We start from the raw sequence: 20,531 nt of genomic DNA, 5'->3' as shown, positions 1-20,531 counted from the left end.
GGCTTTTCCCACTGCCCAAGAAGGCGAAATTATTACGTCGCTTTCCGGGCCTGGCTTTGATACCCGCCAAACGGATAATAAAACAGCGTTGGAAAGCTCATAGGTTACCACGGGAGGGCAAGTGGAGGGATGAGGTTATTAGATAGACAGTGGCAGAAGAGGAAGCGCTTAGACGCAAAGAATACCTAGGCCTGAGGAAAAGGCCGATTTCCCTTGAATGGGCTCAATTAATAGAGCAGTTTAAAGTGCTAATGGCCGATGACGCAATGGAACCCCTTGTTCCATAGCTGGAGTAACTTAACAATTACTGGTACCTGGATGGGTAGTGGCATCGACATGGGGTGGCTTTCCCTTCCCCTCAATCTTAAATTCCCTCCCTTCTACCCTCCCCTTCCCTCCTCCCTCCCGGAATAACTTGTGAATCTGGTCTACTCCTCCTTTCTGTCCCCCCTCTGAGCATCCCTCCCCCTTCTTTCCCCTTCCCCGTCCCCCCCGAGAACCTTTTGCACCATCATTATGTTTGATTCACCAGGGAACTTGCCCTGGCAGAATGGACTGTCCATGTTTACATTTTATTGTTCATTGGGAGGGTATAGTTGTGGGAGGGGTATCCGGGGTGGGAGTTGGGGGAGATAAAGTGATAATGTACTGATTTCTCTAGAGAATTTTTTCAACTATATTGTTTTGTTTATACGTTTCTATCATCAGCAATAATTGATATATCAAAATACGTCACACGCTAAGGTTTCAAACTGTAGAATTGACCATAAGAGTACCCTGTATCAAAAGGATACAACACGAATGATTACTGATGTAAGATGTTTCCTCTCTTTTTCTGTCAAAAATTAATCAACATTATGTGTTAAAAAACATCACTCGCTTTATCATCTGCAAAATATCTGATAGTAAAGTCTGTGGTTCAACATCAGCTGAGCTTTCAGGACTTGTCTGTGTACTTGGATCATATGGTGTCATTGTTGGCTTTACGGCAATGCAATCCAGGGCAGCCACACAGGGAGCCAAGCTTAGATAGAGGACTGAGATGTCTTTTGGGCTTTGCCATGAGGAAGTACAGAGCAAACAGGTCGGGTATGAGAGAAGAGACAAGAACAGCTGGCAGATATTTTTGTGTGCCCGCAATTTTCAGGGGATAATAATAACAGCAAGATTCCTCTGCTGCTAAAGTATTTAGTGGAGAGATGTGTGTTTGTCTAGTCACAGTTTTGCCTTATGATAAAGTAGCACAGAGGCATAATGTGCCTACTGTAAACACAACTTATAACATGCAGATAACAGTTTTGTATTTAATTTGGATAACTGAACAGATTACTACGTTTGTCACAGAGATGCTTTTGTTACTTTTCATAAGTTACAATCCTAATATAGCACAGTGAGCTATGAACCAGCATCAAAGTGCTGCATGGAAACTGCAAGGCACAGGTTTAAAAGTGAATTTTTGCTATCTCAATCTTTCGTTAAGGTTGCTAAAAAAGGGTTCCTTTGGGTAGTAATACATTATTATCAGTATAGACAATCCCAACCACTGTGTCAAATTTTAAATTCTGAGTCTGTGTTTCTCCACACCAAGCACTGTTAACATATAGGGACTGATTACGGTGTTGGTCGGAAAGCCTCCGACCGCTAGTCAGGGGCTTTCTGACTGCTGTCGGAGGCTTTCCAACCAACTCAGTCGCAGGCTTTCCGACTGACTCAGTCGGTTTGTGGTCCGACCGACCGATTACGGTGTTGGCGGTCAGAATGTAAACCAGCTGGTAATTCCAACTCAGTCCCGACCGGCTCTCAGAGTCTTCCTGTCGGTCAGAAATGCACTGTTATCCCGTATGGACGGCGCTTAAGACGTCGGGATTACGATGTCAGTTTCTCACAGCCTTTCCGTGCTGGCCTTTCCGACATGGAAAGGCTGTTGTAAAGGGACTTTAGGAGCACCTCGCAGGGCCCACTTGCCTTTGCGGTCTACAGTCGGTGGTTAGGGGGTACCTAGGGTACCTCCCTGTAAAACCCTGCACTGTGTGGCAGGCACCATGGGGTGCAGGATTTTACACACACCCATTTCTCTATAGGAGCCTGTATTACGGCCGGTTTACGGCAGTGACACATACAGAACAGTGGTAATTAGACCGAACAGTGTTGAGTCGCATTGTAATCAAGCGGTCGGAACCACTGACATCAGTTCAGTCGGTCCCAAGTCCAAGACGGTGTCCGTCTCAGGCAATTCGACCGACATCGTAATAACCTCCGACCGACATTGTAATAAGATCCACAATTCCTACTAGTATGGATGAGGTCCGACTCCTACATCTTGTAGCCCTCATAATCATATGTATCATTTCTTATACATTGATTTACACAGTTGTATGATTCTCAGTCTCTGTATAATACGTGTGAGTGATGGAAAGCACTTTTACACCTGACAGTGGGATCAGTAGTGCTATAAATGAAATGAAATAAATATTAGAGATGGGTTGTAGAGATATAAGGGGAACCACTGGAGGATGGTAGTGAGGGAATCTGTGAAAAAGTAGGTAATTGGCGGGTGGGGACACCACCAATGCTAAAGCCTGCACAGTGGACCTCATTTTATACGTAACCATTGTTGCAGCTGTAGTCACTTGTCTTGACCTAAACTTCCCCTGGGACCTCAAACCACCAGACTCTGTTAATACAGGTAGGAATATTTTCATAACCGGTTTGCTCTCGATGACTATACAGGGCAACAACATCTCCAACTGCTGCAATCCAAAGGATTAACTAACTGGTCACATTAATGAATCAATTTAGCAGTCAGCACGTTGTGCCGATTGCGCTAATTGGCCGATATTCATTTCCTGGCATCTATGCAAAACTATGTAAAACTCATTACGTTCGTATCGTGGCATACAGCAGAACAAATAACCCGAACACCCTGAAAGGATAAAGTTATGTTCGGCTTTGTATTGACATCAACAGGGCAATCCAAGACCAGAGCCTACTTAAGTTTGACATTAACGCTACTCTTCATGGAGCAAACTTACAAAGATCTCTGTAAAATCCACGCGTCCATCACCAACCCCTCTGAGACATTACAGAGTGCCCATGGCATTTATTGCAAGCATTATCCATTCCATGTGTGACACTCCTTTTCTTTCTGAACTGTAACAGGAGTGCACATGTGAAAAGAGTGACTGGTCATACCTACATAAGGTCCTATTCACCCAGGACTTCTAACCTGTGTGTGGTACTGTAGCTCTATTTGTACATGCTTCATACTCCTGGCAAAGGTAGGCAGCACCCTACACCAAGAGAGAGTGCCTGATTTCTGGATTATTTCACCTGGAGGGGCCCCAAAATCTGCAACACTAATGGCCACAATGAATGATCATGTAAAGTCGTCAAGACTAAGGTAATGATGAAGAACATCTCTCTCGGGCTTCTCACATCAACTTAAAACAAAAGAAGGAGCTCGAAGGGCCGCTGATAACTGTAGGATCCAAGGCCCTTGGACAGGGGACTAGGAGCAGCTCCCTCAACAAAACTGTGATTTCAAATGAGGCATTTTTAAAGTATGTGCTGTCCAGCAAATGGTTAAAGTTGTTAGGTTTGAAGGAACACATTAAAAGGGTGCGATCAGATGTTCTTCGCAAGAAGTTATGGTGCTTTTACTGAAAGTAATTCCCATTAAGCACTCTGGTGAAATCCGGGTCAGCTGGAAAGGCCTACTCAAAAGGGAGTGCTGGCAAAGTGGAGATCATAGGTTCTCTCCAAATGTTACTGAAGATGTACATTTGTAAAGCACCTGCCTGCGGCATATTGGAAAAGAGAACAGGCTGAAATGGCAACTTCAAAGTGGGATTAAACAACACTGCTTAGTAGCAATGACCAATTTTCCAATGCCTTTCCAAAGAGTGCACGAAATGCATTCATGAGACTAAGGTCCAGATTTATCAAGGTTTTGCGTTGCCCTTGTGCCAGGCAAGTGGGTGCAAGGTCGATGCAAAACCTGATTGAAATGTATCAAGGCATGCATGGGGCGATAAATCTAGAGTAAAGCAAGGCAGGGCAAATCGATGCCTTGCATAACTCCACGGCAAGGAGGCACCCCATTTGTGGAGCATGGGTGTTCTTACGTATCCACCCATTCATTTTGGTGCATTCTCAGATTTACCATTAGTGGTACACCTGAGAATGTGTCAAATATTCTACGCCTCCTCAGGTGAGGCGTAACAAGAAGTATCTGTATTTCTCCTTGCTCTTTCGTCTTTCTAGGTGTGCTGCATTGTGCAGCACACCTAGCAAGAGGAAAATCCCTCTCAGGATTGTTTTTGTGTAGAAAGGTGTCCCTTCCGGCACCAAAAGAATCCTGCCTCCAGCCCAGGCACCCTTACACCATGATGCAGGAGTGCCTGCATAGGCGCTAGGCAGCCAAAAGTGCACCAGTGCTAGGAAAGGACTGGAATGTGCCGTATAATGGCTAATACAGCACAATCCTGCTCTTTCTCTTTCACGCAGCGCAGTGAGGTGGTTTGCTGCGTTGCACTACGTGAAAGAATGATACATCTGGCCTTAAATGTTCGCATGCCTGAGGCTAATATCAGTGTCATTTTCAATGTAAATTTGTCAATTTAAGACCGACTGCTCTCAAAGATGCTAGAAAAGGAAAGATGTGGTTGTTTTTTGGGTCATCTGTGTTGCGTAGGTCCATGTTCTGAGACTGTTAAAATGTTAGGGATGAGTAACACCAAACATACATCATACCTTCTCAATTCGAGGGCTAGTAAAATAAAAATGGGACAAAACAATTACTCTTATATATTCCTTGTGAAATTTCAGGGAAGTTTGGTAGTGAGCATCACAGCATGGCTCTGGGAAGAGGGATTCAAGATGGAAGCCTCCACACCATTTTCATATGTTGGGGTGAAAAGCCTCTTTTTTCCTCACAATTGTGTTTAGGTTCAAACACTTTACTAGGTAGGGAAGAACGAGATACACAGTTAAAAATATAACAACTGCCATAAAGCACAGAAACAAAAACCCCAAGTGAGGGTGCGGCTTCCTCCAGTTTCAAAGACGGGGATGCATATATCACAAACTATTGTGAACATCAGTCAAAAGCAGAAGCTTCCATGTGAGGACATCTGATAACCCAACCAGAATAGACAGGTTCTACTTACATAACTCCTAGGTGTAGAACAAACAGAAAAACGTAGTTTATGACAATGTTGACAATGTTCGCTGCTAATGCTGTGAAGATCTGAGGCAGGATAATTCCCTAAATCAAAAATATGATAGAGAAAATGTTTTGATAAAAGTCATTATTAATTATATCTTGGTTTCTGGTCTTCAATTAAAACTGTTTGAAAACAATAAAGCACCACCTAAGGAAATATTAGCTTTTTAGCAGAAACCCGGAAAATACTGGATTTTTGTGCACTTTCACCTCTTTGGTGCCCTCTGAAGTAAAAGCAAAACAAGGGCAGCACCCACCTCAGAACTCTTTCCTGGGATGGATGCTGCCACTGTAACCTACTTCAGCTACAGTAAGCCACATAACATGGCCTTGTGCCCAGCAGAAGATCCTCACACTGCTCTGTGCACTGTATTGGCCAACAGGTTCATGGCACCATTGTCTCCTTGGCAGACACTTACAGTTACTCCCCTAATCAATGCAGAAGGCCCCCTGGGAGGGTTCTAAACTGAAGGTCACTCCAATGACAAATGAAATTAAAGAGGATGCAGGCTTTTAGACTCACCCTCAAACCGAAAAGAGACTGAGAAGCAGGCAGGAAGAATCTCTATATTGTAGGGGGCCTGCACCATCAAAGTAATTTTTCCCTTTTCTCTCTATTGTCAGACTTTGCTTAAAGACATATTAACTTAATGAGGTACGGAAATTCAAAAACTTCTGGCAAAGGCTGCGTATAAAGCCAAGAGAAAAACTGAGAGAAAGCTGGACTGGAAACATTTCTGAACACTCAATGCACACACTAAAGAGCACATTAGTCTAATTACAAGACCATGACAAATTAAATAGCCAAGAGTTGGCTCTCACTTTTACGTCTTTCCTCAAACCACACGTTAAGTATTATTCTATGTGATCTCACTGTATGGTTAGTTGATTTTAATTGAGGTGATATTAGTAAGGGTAGGAGGACGCTCATGAACGGAAGATTTGAGCAGTGCTTAATATGTCCCGGTGTTTGCCGCTGTTCATCTTGGTCACTCATTTTTAGCATATATTTTGTCCTAGGCAATAAGGTCCAAATGCATCAAGGACATCAATGAATCATTTATTTTACTTCTTTAGTGAGTCTAGGCGCCCAATAGTGGCTGTTACTCGTGATTTATATGCAGGGCACTGGAATTATGCGGCAGGAGAGGACCGAATTGTGTGTCGGGTTGACAAAATTATGCAGCAGGAAAAGGCAAATTATGTGGCATAATATGGCACATTTTGCAATAGTATTACCTCATTATTTCGACATTTTTACACTTGTTAACACTGCCTGGGCAGAGTGCATCTTATTAACAAACAGATATAGCAATAAGCAACAGAAAGGTGTCTAATTTTTTCCAAGGTTCTTCAACTGTGCGGCAACATGCTGAATTTTTGCAACTTTTTAACCGTTTGGCAAAAAACAATTTTTGTGTAAAATGTACAGATTATGCAGCAAATGATGGATTATGTGGCAAATGCAACAAATCCATAACTATGCCAAAAACTCTGCAGTCACACATTCACATAATTTCAGCGGCCCTGCTCATATGCGCGATTCTGGATGACAGAGTAATAGACAAAAAGACGCTCACCCCTCTCTCCCTTTGGCTGATGATAGTCAATTTATCGCCACCCCTTCTTTTCCTGCATGCGCTTGTGGGTGTCTTCCCTGGCCAGCTGAGGCAGGTGCACCCAATCACTCATCTGCCTGTTACAGGGGAGTAACACAGGCCCCCGCAGCCCCCGCGGTGCTGGGGTCCCTGAGCTGCAGGGGGCCCCCTAAGCAAGTTACTCAGGCCCGACAGCTCCGGATTAAATCCTGAGTGGGGGCCCCTGTGTTTCCCTTGCAGGGTGGCCCCTTCAATTTTCGTTACGCCACTGGCCTGTTAAAACAATGCACCAGTCACCAGGAAACGCACTGTACGGCACGCAGTGTGACACTAACAACCAGACGAACTGCACAGCACTGAAACGCCTACTGCTCAGTGCTTAATTTGAACCAGAGGTTTCCAGTGCTTGTTGCCAGCACTTCAGTACCGGCACTGGGACTTGCCGGAACCTACAGTTGTTTCTTAAATCAATATACATTAAAGCAACGAATGCCAGCCTGCAGAGCCATTCCTAGAGCTTTGGCGTCCTCAAACTGTTTGAATTGTCACACTTGTAGCAGTGCGATAGTTGTGTAAGTACAGTGGCAATGTGTGGTGCAAACTGTGGTGGCCTCCTGACGAGGGCTCTGGCGCTTATTTTTTCACAAATTAAGCATTGCCACTGCTTAGACTGAGTGCAACCCAGTGACATCCGTCACCCATGCCCCCATGCTAGCCTTTTTAAAACTTGGGTTTATTAACATAAAGTCGTATACCACATTACATGTACCACATTATCATACAGTTGGTAGGCATGGCTAGGAGAATCAACAACTAAAGTCATATAGCATAAAAAGATACAGTGGGTGATACAGCACTTTCTAGATCCAAAACCTGAATCATGTCGTGTCCTGAAGTGACAGGAAAAGTCGAGCATTAGATCTCGGGTTGACACATGGGCTTCCCCTATATATATTCCATTTTCCGCAAATCTTTTCCCACTTTCAGGGGCAGCGTATTCAATACTGACTTCTCTGCTACCATGCATCTATCCATGTCTCTCTTCCAGTCTCCAAGAGACGGGTGGGTTCTGCCTCCAACAGCTGTGCGTTATTGCGTTTGGCAACCATAATGCCTAATGTGACCCACGTTTGCTCAACTCGCGACAGATCAGTGGCTTCCCAGACATTAAGGAGGCACCATTTGGTTGATACGGACATGGTCACCCCTGTGACCTCACTCATACACAACACCACTGCTTCCCAAGGGGTTTGGACATTTGGGCATCCCCACAGAATATGAAAAAACATAACCACTTGCTGACATTGTCTAAGACACACTGCATCCAACCTTTTACCTATTTTACCAGTGTGGTACAGGACCTCTAGACCCAATGCAGAATTTTGAGGTGCACTAGCCGAAAGCGCAACCGTATGGCAACCTCCCATGGTAAAGCCAAGGTTTCAGGGCAGGCCAGTCTTCCTCCTGCAAATCTCCCAAATCTGAAGCCACCATTATTGCAGGTTAGATGCTGCGTAGTGTGGCACAACTCCTGTACTACGCCGATGGGTGTCACCACCATGACACTGCTGGCCGCAGCGATGACCTGAGACATGGCGCAACAATATTAAAGCATGAATCCCATTGAGGGTTCACTGTCTCTATGGATGTCCTTTCAGATCTTCAGGGCCCGGTTTAAGCTCTAGCAATCAATCAGACACTGACTGATCACTACTGCAATTTATGGTGCATAACGTTTTGATGATATACTGCCGTATGACCATCTCATTTGTCTAACAGTGAGAAGAGGCTCCAAAGGGAAGGGTCTTACTTTTTCATTTATCCATTTCTGCACTGATTCATCCATTCATCCATCTAATCACTTGTCCACCTACCGATTCACGCATCCATACGCTCCTTTCCATCCATTCATCAAACCACTAACTTATTGTCACATTCAAACTCCCTCATCCACATTCAAAATAGCTAAATAATCAAGCATTTTTTATAATCAAAACGTGTGATCTTATGGCTTTTTTAATGTTTATTTAACTCCTTGATCCCATCCATGTACTGTTTGATAGTCCCATGGAAAAGTTCCAAAATAAAAAAAAAACACTAATATGTGCTGCTGTGTGGGGGGTCACTATATCTCCCAAGGGCTGCTTGAGACCTCATTTGGGGGTGGGTTGAATTATCTCATTTTATCCCAGTTCTTCATTTTTGGGCACACTGAGCATATGTGGCAAGGACTCCACACAATGTTCCACCCCCACCCCCACACCCCGACATTCAATGTTCCATACTGTCCACAGCGAAAGGGCCATAAGTACAACTCTGTTCGTCTCCCTCCCTCCCTCCAGTGCGCCTCCTGCAAATAAGGACGGTCAGCCATCAGGGAGGCTTACATTTCGTAAAATATCACATTGTGGTCACTTTGGGCATCACAAGGACTATAAAACATACCTGATTTTGCAAATACTTCGTTTGCAGCGCGAACAAAAAGTTTGCCTGTAGAAAGAAAAGAGTGCGAATGATAACTTGTTTCGATTCAAGTTCTGCAAAGGAGGATGTGGCTTTCGACAATTAGAAAATGTAACGAATAATTATTATTGCAAGGTTTTCGACCAGGTTTCTTAATTAAATACAAAGAAATTGTTCAAGCGTTTCTAGAGGTGATTGCATTAACGATTTATGGGGCATATCAACAACAACCGGCGATAATTATCGCTAAGCGCACTTAGCGCTAGGATAATTATCGCTGGCTAGCGTTGATTTTTATCGCTGAGATAGCGTGCTATCAGCAACGCTTATCTCAATAGCGATAAAAATCCTCACGCTAAGTGCCTAACGTGAGATTTTCGCTGGAAACCCAGCGATAATCTCACGTTACCTTGTTGATAGGGACAGACAAACTTAGCCATGATATCCTCCTTCCATAGGATATCATGGCTAAGTCAGAAAAATACCAGACGTAAAAAAGCAGCGTTAACCGCGGTTAGCGCTGCTTTTTTTGTCTCTAACAGGGTTAGCGATATTCTTGATAATAGGAGAAATGTCGCTTTGCGACATTTCTCCTATTATTTTACTCTGGAACGCCCCCTTTGCATCTCATTAAAGATGCACGGGAAGCGTAGAGTAAAAGGGTGCTAACATGCCAATTTGCATGTTAGCACCCTGTTGTTGATAGGGTGCTAGTTTTATCTCTGCTTTTTTGGCTTTTAAAGCCAAAAAGGCAGAGATAAAGCCCTTGTTGATATGCCCCTAAGTCTGTACATTTTTGTTAACCCTATTATTTAGTGAAATTGTGTGAAGCTGAATTTGACAATAAGGTCAACCGGTGGGCACTACAAAGGACGGAAGTGGTTAGCCTTAGGGTACTCTTCCCCCAAAGTTTTGCCTTTCTCCTCCATTTTTGCTGCTAATAGGTCTATGTTCTCTTTACCACTGTTAAGCAGTGCTAAAGAGCATGTGCTCACTCCTTCAAGCGTGGTAATATTGGCTTATCCTCAATTGGCATATTTAATTTACCTATGAGTCACTTGTAAAGTGGTATTACATGTACCCAGGGCCTGTGAATGTATTTGTTTATTTAAAATATTTATAAAGCACATCATCAGCAAAAATGCTATCATAGCGCTGATAGCCTCGAACCGGCAAAAAGCTGCGTGTGAAAGAAGTAAATACCAATAGTTAACAAGGAAAATGGCAGGTTTTCAGAGCTTTTCCAAAGTGCAAGAGATTGGCTGAGAGTCTAAGGGGGTTATTACAAGTCTGGCAGGCCACGGACCACCAGGCTCACGGGGGCGTGGCAGTGGCAGTCTTCCGACCATGCTGTTAAGACCAGGGTGGTCAAATCCCTGGTTCTGGCGCGGCGGTATTGACTGCGGTCCCGCCAAGTTTATTCCAACTTTCCTCACCACCACAGTTTTAATGGCAGTGCGGATGCCATGAAAAGTGTGGCGGTGAGGAAATTAAGGGTGCTCTACAGGGCTCACTGGTACCTCACGCCATGTGGATGCACACAGGGGTGCACAACATGCGCCACTCTGTGTGCATGCACACCAGTACATGCATGGCATGGGCTGCAGCAGCCCATGCCAAGCCGGTACAGATTTTGACGTTCCCATTGAAGTGACTATTTCAAAGGCACCGCCATGAGAACATTATAGAACAGCCTGCCAAACAGGAGCAAACTCCTAATCTGGCGGGCTGTTCAAACATGGGTTTGGCGGTGCTGGATGCCAAGCTCATAATAAGGCCCTAAGAAAAGGAGGAAGCTGGTTCCAAAGCTGGGCTCCTCTCACAGTAAAGGTGCGTACACCCTGTCTTATCATCATAAATACAGATGAGATTAGCAGAAGAAGAATAAAGGCATCTCCCCAGAGAATATCTTTGAAACCGATTTTGAAGGGGGATTGGGCCCAGACCCTGAAGAGCATTCTAGTGTCCTGCTAGACACGTCCTAGTGTACCAGCAGGTACTTGTTTTACCAGCCACTCCTTTGAGGGCTGGCCCCACACCCTACACTCATCCACCACAAGTGACGTGAGCCTGTTAATAAAAGTGCCAGAGTGCTCGTGGCCAGTTCAGTAAGTATCACCACTGTGTCTGTGGCAGTTATTTCTATGGGATGTTGGCCCAGGGTGAACGACGTTACAGAGCATTGGAAACATTACTTAGAGATTTAAAAGCTATTCTATGTTTTACTGGCAACCAGTGAAGTTCCTTTATTGCATCTGAAGCAGACAATCTTCTATGCCTATCCAGAGCCAGTCTGGCCACTGTAGTTTGAACTTTGTATAGCCGATTTATCAAAAATAATATGGCTCCGAGTAGCACGGCATTGCAATACTCTATTTGCTCAAAATCACACTGCGGATAATCAGGGTTTTAGCATTTTTCAGTAGCATGGGAAGACGTTGTCATGTGACCCGAAGCTGGGAAAAACAGACAATTTGTTGTTGAATGTAACCCCAAGTTATGGACGGAGTCTGAGGGAAGTAACTCATCTTTAGCTGACAGTGGCCAGAAATTGGCTGGGAGACTAAGAGGCATTTTATTAGCTAAACAACATAATAGCTCAGTTTTGTCTCTATTGAATTTGAGGGAATTGACATTCAACCGAGCAACAATGTAATTTATGCATTTATGAAACAGATTTACCGCTATTTGATGGTCACTTTCCAGTGACAATATCAGCGGAGTGTCGCCAGCATAATTGTCTAATCTAAGGTTATGAGACTCAGTAAAGGCCTTGTGTATAGATTAAACAAAACTACACTGACAGCTAACCCTTGGGGGACTCCATGTTTAATTTCCCTGAAAGCGGACTGAAAGGGAGGGAGAGCAACGGATTGGCAGTGCTCAAATAAATACGAGTGCATCCAGTTCAGTGCTGTGCCACCTACTCCGGCCAAAGCGAGTTTGTCCAGGAGAATTTTAGGATTTACTGTGTCGAAAGCAGCAGAAAGATTGAGTAGGATCAATATTGCTGACTGGTAACTATCGACTAACATCTGGAGCTCATCCATGGCAGTAAGGAGGGCCGATTCAGTAACATGGCCAGGACTGAAACCAGATTTCTCTTTTTCAAGAAGGGTATGATGTTCCAGGTAAAAAGAAATTTTTTTTCTAACATGGTGCTCTAGTAATTTTATAGATAAGGTCAGGAGTAAAATAGGCCTGTATTTGCTAGGAACCTTCGGGTCCAGAGAAGATAATTTCAAAAGAGGTGAGACATTAGCTTTTTTCCCGGTTGATGGTTCTATGCCAGAGTCCATCTTAATATGTGAATAGCATTTAATGCTATTAGTGGGCCTGAAGCCCTTATTGTGCCACTCACTAAAGTAGTCCTTTAAACATGTCTCAAGCCTGCCATTACAGCCTGTGTGTGCAGATTTAAACTACCATTTTGACCTGACAAAAAAAACATCTTGCCAGGTCCAAAACTTCCTTTTTAATACACATAAGTCTCCCCTAGGTTAGTCCCTGGATAGCCCAGACGGCAGGGTGCAGTGTATTTAAAAAGTAGGACATGTAGTTTTAAGTTTTACATGTCCTGGTAGTGGAAAACTCTTAAATTAGTTTTTCACTAATGCAAGGCATACCTCTCCCAAAGGATAACATTGGAGTTACCTTATTAATAAGCTGTAAATTCCCAATGGAAGTAGGTAACCAGTTTATATTTGTTGTATTTGGAATTGTAATGAAATATCCTCGTTCATGGTAAAGTCAGATTTTGCCACTTTCAGAAAGTTGGTGATTTCATGCCTTAGCCATTTAGTACATGTAGCCTGTCCCTGGGTCACATGACTGAATGTAACTGACAGATGGGCTTTGTGTACTTCTTCTAGGCAGCCACACACAATAGAGAGCTTGTGGGTGCCTGGATGAGCCATCACTGGCAGAATGGGAGTGCGGAAGGGTACTCAACCCTATTTACACTTGATTAGGCTGTGTACTGTCTCCACACAAAGGGCTGCATATCCCCTGTAGTTAGCATGGAGCCAGGACAGGGAAGACAAACTGCCTTGGGACTTCAATTGGAAACCTCTAGAAGCTACTCCCATCTTCCAATATGATTTTTATGTTCTGTGTTTGAAAATACAACTTTAAGAAAGTAAATATTTTCTTGCTTAGTATTCCTGTGTGCCTTTGCTGGGTTGTGGATTGACTGTCTAGCTTTGGTGTGAGAGGGGCTGGGGATGTGCTTTCTCTTCAGACAGCCACTGGGGGGGGGGGGTTGAGGTGTGTCCTGCCTCTCCCGGATGAGTCAGGGATGGGTTGAATAGACCTTGGCCACAGTAGTGGAAGGAGATTTCCTTGTACTTGAATAGGCCTGGTCTGCCTTGGACAATGCTGTCTCCACTTTCTAATGGGTAGCTGGACCAGAGAGGACTAAACTGGTTTGGGTTAAGCACAGACACTGCCATCCTGTTATTCTGTAGTGGAGAAGCTGAAATGACAGCGTAAGAGACAATCATAGACATGAAAAAAAAGGGAGAACAGACCATGTAATGAGATTTGGGTTGGGACAAGGGTGGGTGGGGGGCTGCCACAGCATCACACCCCAGTTTACTTTTCTGCTCCTTTGCATTATGGTACATGTAGTCCATATTTAGTGCTCAACACAAGAGTTGTCTGCTGTGTTACAGTGTATTAGGGGGAAGCAGTGCTGTGTATCCCAGAGACATAGTTGCAGATTCAGCCAGAAAATCATCACTCACGTTGTGGGCCCAACGTTTTTGGTGGATTCAAATCAGTTGGGGGCAAAAACTTAAAAATGCTATAGTTATGCACTTTTTTGATACAGGCACCCATTGTCAAAATTTACGGGAGGGTCTCTCTGAACATATACATCTCATCCTCTGAGTCAATAGATTCCTTGGGACATCCACTACACTGATTGCTCACATTGGCACATGACCTCATGCACGGTCAATCATTTGACTCCTGTCAACAGCTGTGGTTTACATACAGTTAGTCTGGTTTGCAAAGTAGTCTCAGGATGAAATTTTGGGACAGAGTCGTAAATATTAGGGGTGGGAGGACAACTCCGTTCCGCCCACAGAATGTGCAGAGATTTGCCCCTTATGCCTTCCGTGATGTAGGCAGACAAACAAGGCAAATCTCCGCTCATTCGGGTGGAACGGAGTTGGCCTCCCGCCTGCTTCCCGCCCACAGTATTAACACTTTACAAATCATTATAAATACCAATTTAAATAACCTTTACCTTATCGGCGGCGTCTCTGGGCTTCCCTGCGTCTCCATCGTGTCTTCTTCTGCGAACTGCGCATGCGTGGGCACCCGTGCATGCGCAGTTCCCAAAAGAAGATGCGATGTAGACAGAGGGAAGCCCGGTGATGCCGCCGATAAGGTAAGGTCATTTAAAATGCTATTTATAATGTGTTTTGTAAAGTGTTGATACTGCGGGCGGGAGGCGGGCAGGAGGCGGGCGGCACGTAATGGAGCTATGCGGAGAGTGTGGAGATTGGTTCCATCTCAATCAATCAATCAATCAGTGACACTTGTAAAGCGCGCTACATACCCGTAGGGTCTCAAGGCGCTCAAGGATCTATCCTTTGGTACATTCAGTGTCTGTTGAGGCTTTGTATGTGGCTTGGTGATTCTTATTGTAGAATGGTTGTTAATATAAGGTGGCATTCATGGCTCGAGTTCGTATGTGTGCCCGATTATACCTACGCTTATGAACAGTGTTTGGATGTCTGTAAGGTGTAAGGAATTGAGGGTAGAGTGCCTACCCAGCATCGCCTGAGGAGGGAAGAAAGGGCAATAGGTTGCATTTCCATCTTAAATTTGAACAGAACATGATCTATCCTTTGGTACATTCAGTGTCTGTTGAGGCTTTGTATGTGGCTTGGTGATTCTTATTGTAGAATGGTTGTTAATATAAGGTGGCATTCATACATTTTGGGGCTTATTGACAAGCCCCTTGAGCCACTGGTGCGTCATTTTTCATATGTGAAAAAGTGATGTACCGGCAGCACTTGGGGCTCGTAGATAAGCCCTTTCATTTGCACAGATCACTCATTTTTAGTGTTGGGTACTTACCCAGTTGCCACATTTTGCCAAATTCTCTCGCAGCCATCCCCTGGGCAAGAGGTGACAAGCGGAATATGACGCTGTCATGGGTACTACCTGGAAACGCTGCAAGAATAGCTATGAATCTCCCACTAGCATCACAGACAGCCTGCACATTGATGGAATACCATTGGTGTCTGTTGCAGAATATGTGTGCAACATGGCCGGAGTGGCTGACCGGCCACATGGGTACCCAGCACTTGTGGGAAGCAAGGGATGAGATAAAAATCCCTAGCTGCCCTTTGTCTGCTGGCCAGTGCATCTCCGTGCCTCTCTGCGCAGACCCTTTACGCAATTTCCGCCCACCCCTAGTAAATATCCAACTTTCATCATTGACAACAGACAGCAAGCCACACTTTGTCCATGACACAACAGGTTTCTCATGTGAAAAACATGGCAACCAGCTGATCACAGACTTGCATACCCTGACCTCAGTTATGCGCAATGGCCCAGTTGCCCGGATTCAGAGCTAGCCGACGTTCAAGAGGTATGTGTAAGCCATGTGTTAAAGCAATATTGTGCAAAACACAACAGGCTGATATCATATTGCACACAACTTCAGGGGAGTACATCAGCACACCCCCTGTATGGTCAAGAGATCAGAAATGCGACTTCAACAGACCAAAAGTGCGCTCTATGATGGCTCGAGTTCGTATGTGTGCCCGATTATACCTACGCTTATGAACAGTGTTTGGATGTCTGTAAGGTGTAAGGAATTGAGGGTAGAGTGCCTACCCAGCATCGCCTGAGGAGGGAAGAAAGGGCAATAGGTTGCATTTCCATCTTAAATTTGAACAGAACATGATCTATCCTTTGGTACATTCAGTGTCTGTTGAGGCTTTGTATGTGGCTTGGTGATTCTTATTGTAGAATGGTTGTTAATATAAGGTGGCATTCATACATTTTGGGGCTTATTGACAAGCCCCTTGAGCCACTGGTGCGTCATTTTTCATATGTGAAAAAGTGATGTACCGGCAGCACTTGGGGCTCGTAGATAAGCCCTTTCATTTGCACAGATCACTAATTTTTAGTGTTGGGTACTTACCCAGTTGCCACATTTTGCCAAATTCTCTCGCAGCCATCCCCTGGGCAAGAGGTGACAAGCGGAATATGACGCTGTCATGGGTACTACCTGGAAACGCTGCAAGAATAGCTATGAATCTCCCACTAGCATCACAGACAGCCTGCACATTGATGGAATACCATTGGTGTCTGTTGCAGAATATGTGTGCAACATGGCCGGAGTGGCTGACCGGCCACATGGGTACCCAGCACTTGTGGGAAGCAAGGGATGAGATAAAAATCCCTAGCTGCCCTTTGTCTGCTGGCCAGTGTATGGGGCATTTGTATGTGGAGGTGGGCTCTAGAATTGATGCAGCTCAGTACCTGATGAAAGCACCACAACTGGCTTGCCTGGAAGATGCCCACAACATCACTGGTGACCCTTTGGAATGACCCCGTCGCAAAGAAATGGAGAGGAGCAAGGACCTTCAGATAGGCTGGAATGGCAAGGGAGCAGCAGGTCACAGAGTCAAGTTCTTCCTCCCAATCACATACCATCTCCAAGATGACTTCTGGATGGGAAACAGTATCTGGCCCTGACATCTTGGCTGGACATCCCAAATAGGTTGATCCTTTGTGTGAAGATCCTCTCTACTCTCCTCCTCCTCCCCCTCCCCCTTAAGGCTTCTTGCCACATGGCATGGGGCAGAGCAACAAACACATTCAGCGACATGTTGAAAGAGTCTGTGTGTCTCTGCTCTGCTTTTATATGTGCTGCAGGGCTGGGATTGGCGGCAGTGTGTCAACTAATGCATGGTGGGGGATGGTAGGCACGTGGACAGGTGTTTAGCATTGAGGGCAATGTTCAAATGGCCAAAATGCTGGTATTGCAGCCTGATAGCGGAGATTCCAGCCCGGAGGCGAAAATTCCGTCCCAGAGGTGGAGATTCTATTCAGGGTGCGGAATTCACACTCCGGGTGCGGAAATTCCAGCCTGAGTGCGGGAATTCCAGCCCAAATGCAGGCGTAAAGTTAGTAGTCCTAAGTGATTTTTGTGAATACCATATATCGCAAGTGCCTTCTTTGAATACCAAAAGTAGTAAGTTTAGAATTGTGTCTCAGACTAGTTCTGTGAATTGGCCCCATAGCGTCTGAAGGGGACATGAAGGGACGTATACCCAAAGATCTGGTGCCCAGCTTAGTGGTGTGAGGTAACATTGATAAATGGTTTTCAGCTTATGAAGTGACCCTGAGAGCATGCAAGACCACAGAGGAGCACTGGGGTGAGTCGTTTGTGGAAGTATATGCCTCCAGTGGGTGTGGAAAAGCTCCTGACCCTAGAAATAGAGGACCAAATCAGAAACATCCCCATGAAAGTCATCCTTCCCGCTAAATTAGGACTGACCCCTGAAAAGTATAGCCAGAGGTTCAGGAACAGCTACAATCTCCCCAGTCAGTCTTGGGTAGATTTCATGGACTGCTCTAACAAGGCACTCAGTGGCTTGGCGAGGGGCAGTAAAGTTAATGATTACAATAGGATGTCCAGATTGATTCTCAGGGATCACATGCTCAATAATTGCTTTATAGAACTGTGCCAGGAACTAGTGGACAACAAGCAAACTGACCCTAAGGAAGCTTGCTGAGGAGGTGGACCACTGGATCAGCACTAGAGTGTCCATAAAGGCATATGGGGAACTCTAAAAAGGGTGGTCAAGGGTCCCACCAAAAGAAAGAGAGGGGAGAAAAAAGGCCCCTATAATAATTCCCAAGGGAACAATGGTAACCAGTCTAAATCTGAACCAAAGAAGAAGGGATTATTTAATAAAACAGACATAATAAACAGACAGGGAGGTTTGTCCCCCAATGCACTGAGTTATAAATATGGGCACTCCAAGGTAGACACCAATTGTCCAAAGAGGGCACAGTCCCTCACTTGTGGGCAGACACATGTGTTAGAGAGTGTAGCACTTGGGGAGGAAGTGACGCAAGTTAGCTTTGGGGAACAGACAAAGGCGACCCTAGTGCCCCTGGGGATTAAGGAGATGGTACCAAAAGCTCATATGCCTGCAAATGCTTCTAGGTATAGGGAGAGGGTCATCATCAATGGGAAATGAGTGGAGGCTCTGAGGGACACCAGAGCCATTATGACTATGTTAAGATGTCAGCTGGTGTCCTCAGAGCAGGTCTTCCCTAACACATTCCACCAAGTCATAGTCACAGACAACCGTGAGAGTCATCTACTGGTGCCTCTGGTGGGGAGGGAAGCTGTCTTGGGTTTTCTAAAAGTAGCTGTGAACAGTGCCATGCCTGTAGATTGTCTGTTAGGCAATGACCCGGAGCACATTATCTGGAGGGAAGTACAACTAAGGTAACACTTGGAGATATACGGATTGACTGAATGGGTCACTATGATCACAAGGTCCATGGCTGCTCAGAAAGGGAGTCAAGGGCACCTTGAGCCTGGAACAATGGCCCAGGCATCTGCCAAAAAGTAAGGGCAAGCGGTGTTGGAAACCAGTCCCTGAAGTTCCCACAGGTCAGGTTGAGGGGCACCTGAAGAAGATGCTCCTGGTCCTACCAGGGAGGACGTTGTCACCCTGTCTGACCTGCCTGAGCTTACAGGATGGCAAGTTAGGGGTGGGACCAACAGGGAGGAATTCAGCAAGGTGCAGGAGGAGTGCCCCACTCTATATGGCTTGTGGTGACAAGCTGAGGCACAGGCAGCAGGTGATACCGCGGAAGATCAATTTATCAACTGGGAGAATGGCAGTCTAATACAGTGAGCCTAAGGCTCACAGACTGGGAGCAGCCATGTGCTGCTGGTTCCCCAGTATTATATGGACATTCTTCTGAGGTCGGTGACTGCATCTGTGGTGGGCAGGACCCTGATGGGTATTTTTACTCCTGTGGGTTTCCCCAATGAGATAGTGTCCGACAGAGGCACTAAATTCACGTCACCATACATGAAGTGCATGTGGTATGAGTGTGGAGTGACGTAAAGGTTTTCCACACCCTATCACCCCCCAAACAGTTGGGCTTGTGGAGAGAAACAACAAGCCTTTTAAAGGCATGAAAATGGGACGACCTGAGACGATGATGTGTAAGTGGGACGTCCTCATGCCATGCGTTATGTTTATCCACAGGGAGTTGCCCCAGAAGGGGGTTGGGTTTTGCCCCTGTGGTCTTCTCTTTGACCACCCTGTTAGGGGACCTCTCAGCTTTGACAGAGGGGTGGGAGCAAGCCTCAGGCAAACCCCTCAGGATGTGGTCAGCTATATGCTACCAGATTCATCGCTTCTGGAAAAAGGCGGAAAGCAATCTTGAGTGAAGAAGTAATGAAACTCTTGTAGAGTTTCAACCTGGCCGGTAGGTGTAGATTATGGAGCGTGTGTCACTTGTTTTGACACATCGGCAGCGTAAACAATGCGCCATGTTGCCGCCTATTTACAAAGTGACGCATCTAAGCAGATGCGTCACTTTGTAAAGCCTTGCGCTTCATTATACCTGCATCAGGTATAATGTATGCAGGGTGGGTGTTCCCCTGCAAGAAAGCCTCGTAGAAGTGTCGCAGTGAAATCTATGAGACACTTCTAGGATGCCAATGCATCAAAACCTTACGCCTGCCTCATGGGAGGTGTAAGGGTGACGCAGTGCCATAGTCACAGGCCTACCCCATGCATTGCTGGAGTTGCATTATGCTTGCGACACAGCTCCAGCAATGGGTGATTTTTGCACCAACAGCTATGTCAGTATTCCTGACATATCTCTAATTCCTTGCAACCTGGAGCACCATACATTTAATATGGCGCATCCATCGTGCCGCAAGGTGGACACTGTGAAAACTGTTGCAACGCTGTTTTATCGCAGCAATATGAAAGTTATAATAAATGAGGCCCAAACAATCATTCCCCTCAATGCAGGCACCCTTACACTATAGTGCAAGGGTGTCTGTCAGAGATTGGCAGCTAATTGTGCGCCAGGGGAGAGCAAAGGGATCTGCCATATCTTTGTAGATATCACGCATCCCTCTGCTTACAAATTAACAAGCACAGCGCAGACAAATGGCTTGCGGCATGGTGCTGCATTAGTTCCTTGTAAATGAGGGCCAGAGCCTTTTAGGATTC

The 20,531-nt window shown here is 45.3% G+C and overlaps 1 protein-coding gene across 1 annotated transcript in view; it reads right to left on the bottom strand.

Annotated features, from left to right (window-relative positions):
- Window positions 1-20,531, bottom strand: part of LOC146858424 (multidrug and toxin extrusion protein 1-like) — a 332,280-nt gene that overhangs the window by 189,261 nt on the left and 122,488 nt on the right. Inside the window, exons 7-8 of the mRNA XM_085646918.1 lie at window positions 9,268-9,312; window positions 5,169-5,266 (exon numbers count right to left, since the gene is read on the bottom strand). Of these exons, the coding sequence (XP_085503044.1) occupies window positions 5,169-5,266; window positions 9,268-9,312 (143 nt within the window). The remainder of the gene's footprint in view (window positions 1-5,168; window positions 5,267-9,267; window positions 9,313-20,531) is intronic.

The sequence above is a fragment of the Triturus cristatus genome, chromosome 3_2, assembly GCF_964204655.1.
Source record: "Triturus cristatus chromosome 3_2, aTriCri1.1, whole genome shotgun sequence".
NCBI classification, from domain to species: domain Eukaryota; kingdom Metazoa; phylum Chordata; class Amphibia; order Caudata; family Salamandridae; genus Triturus; species Triturus cristatus.
The sequence above is the reverse complement of the archived record's forward strand: the minus strand, read 5'-3'. Positions and strand labels throughout refer to the sequence as shown.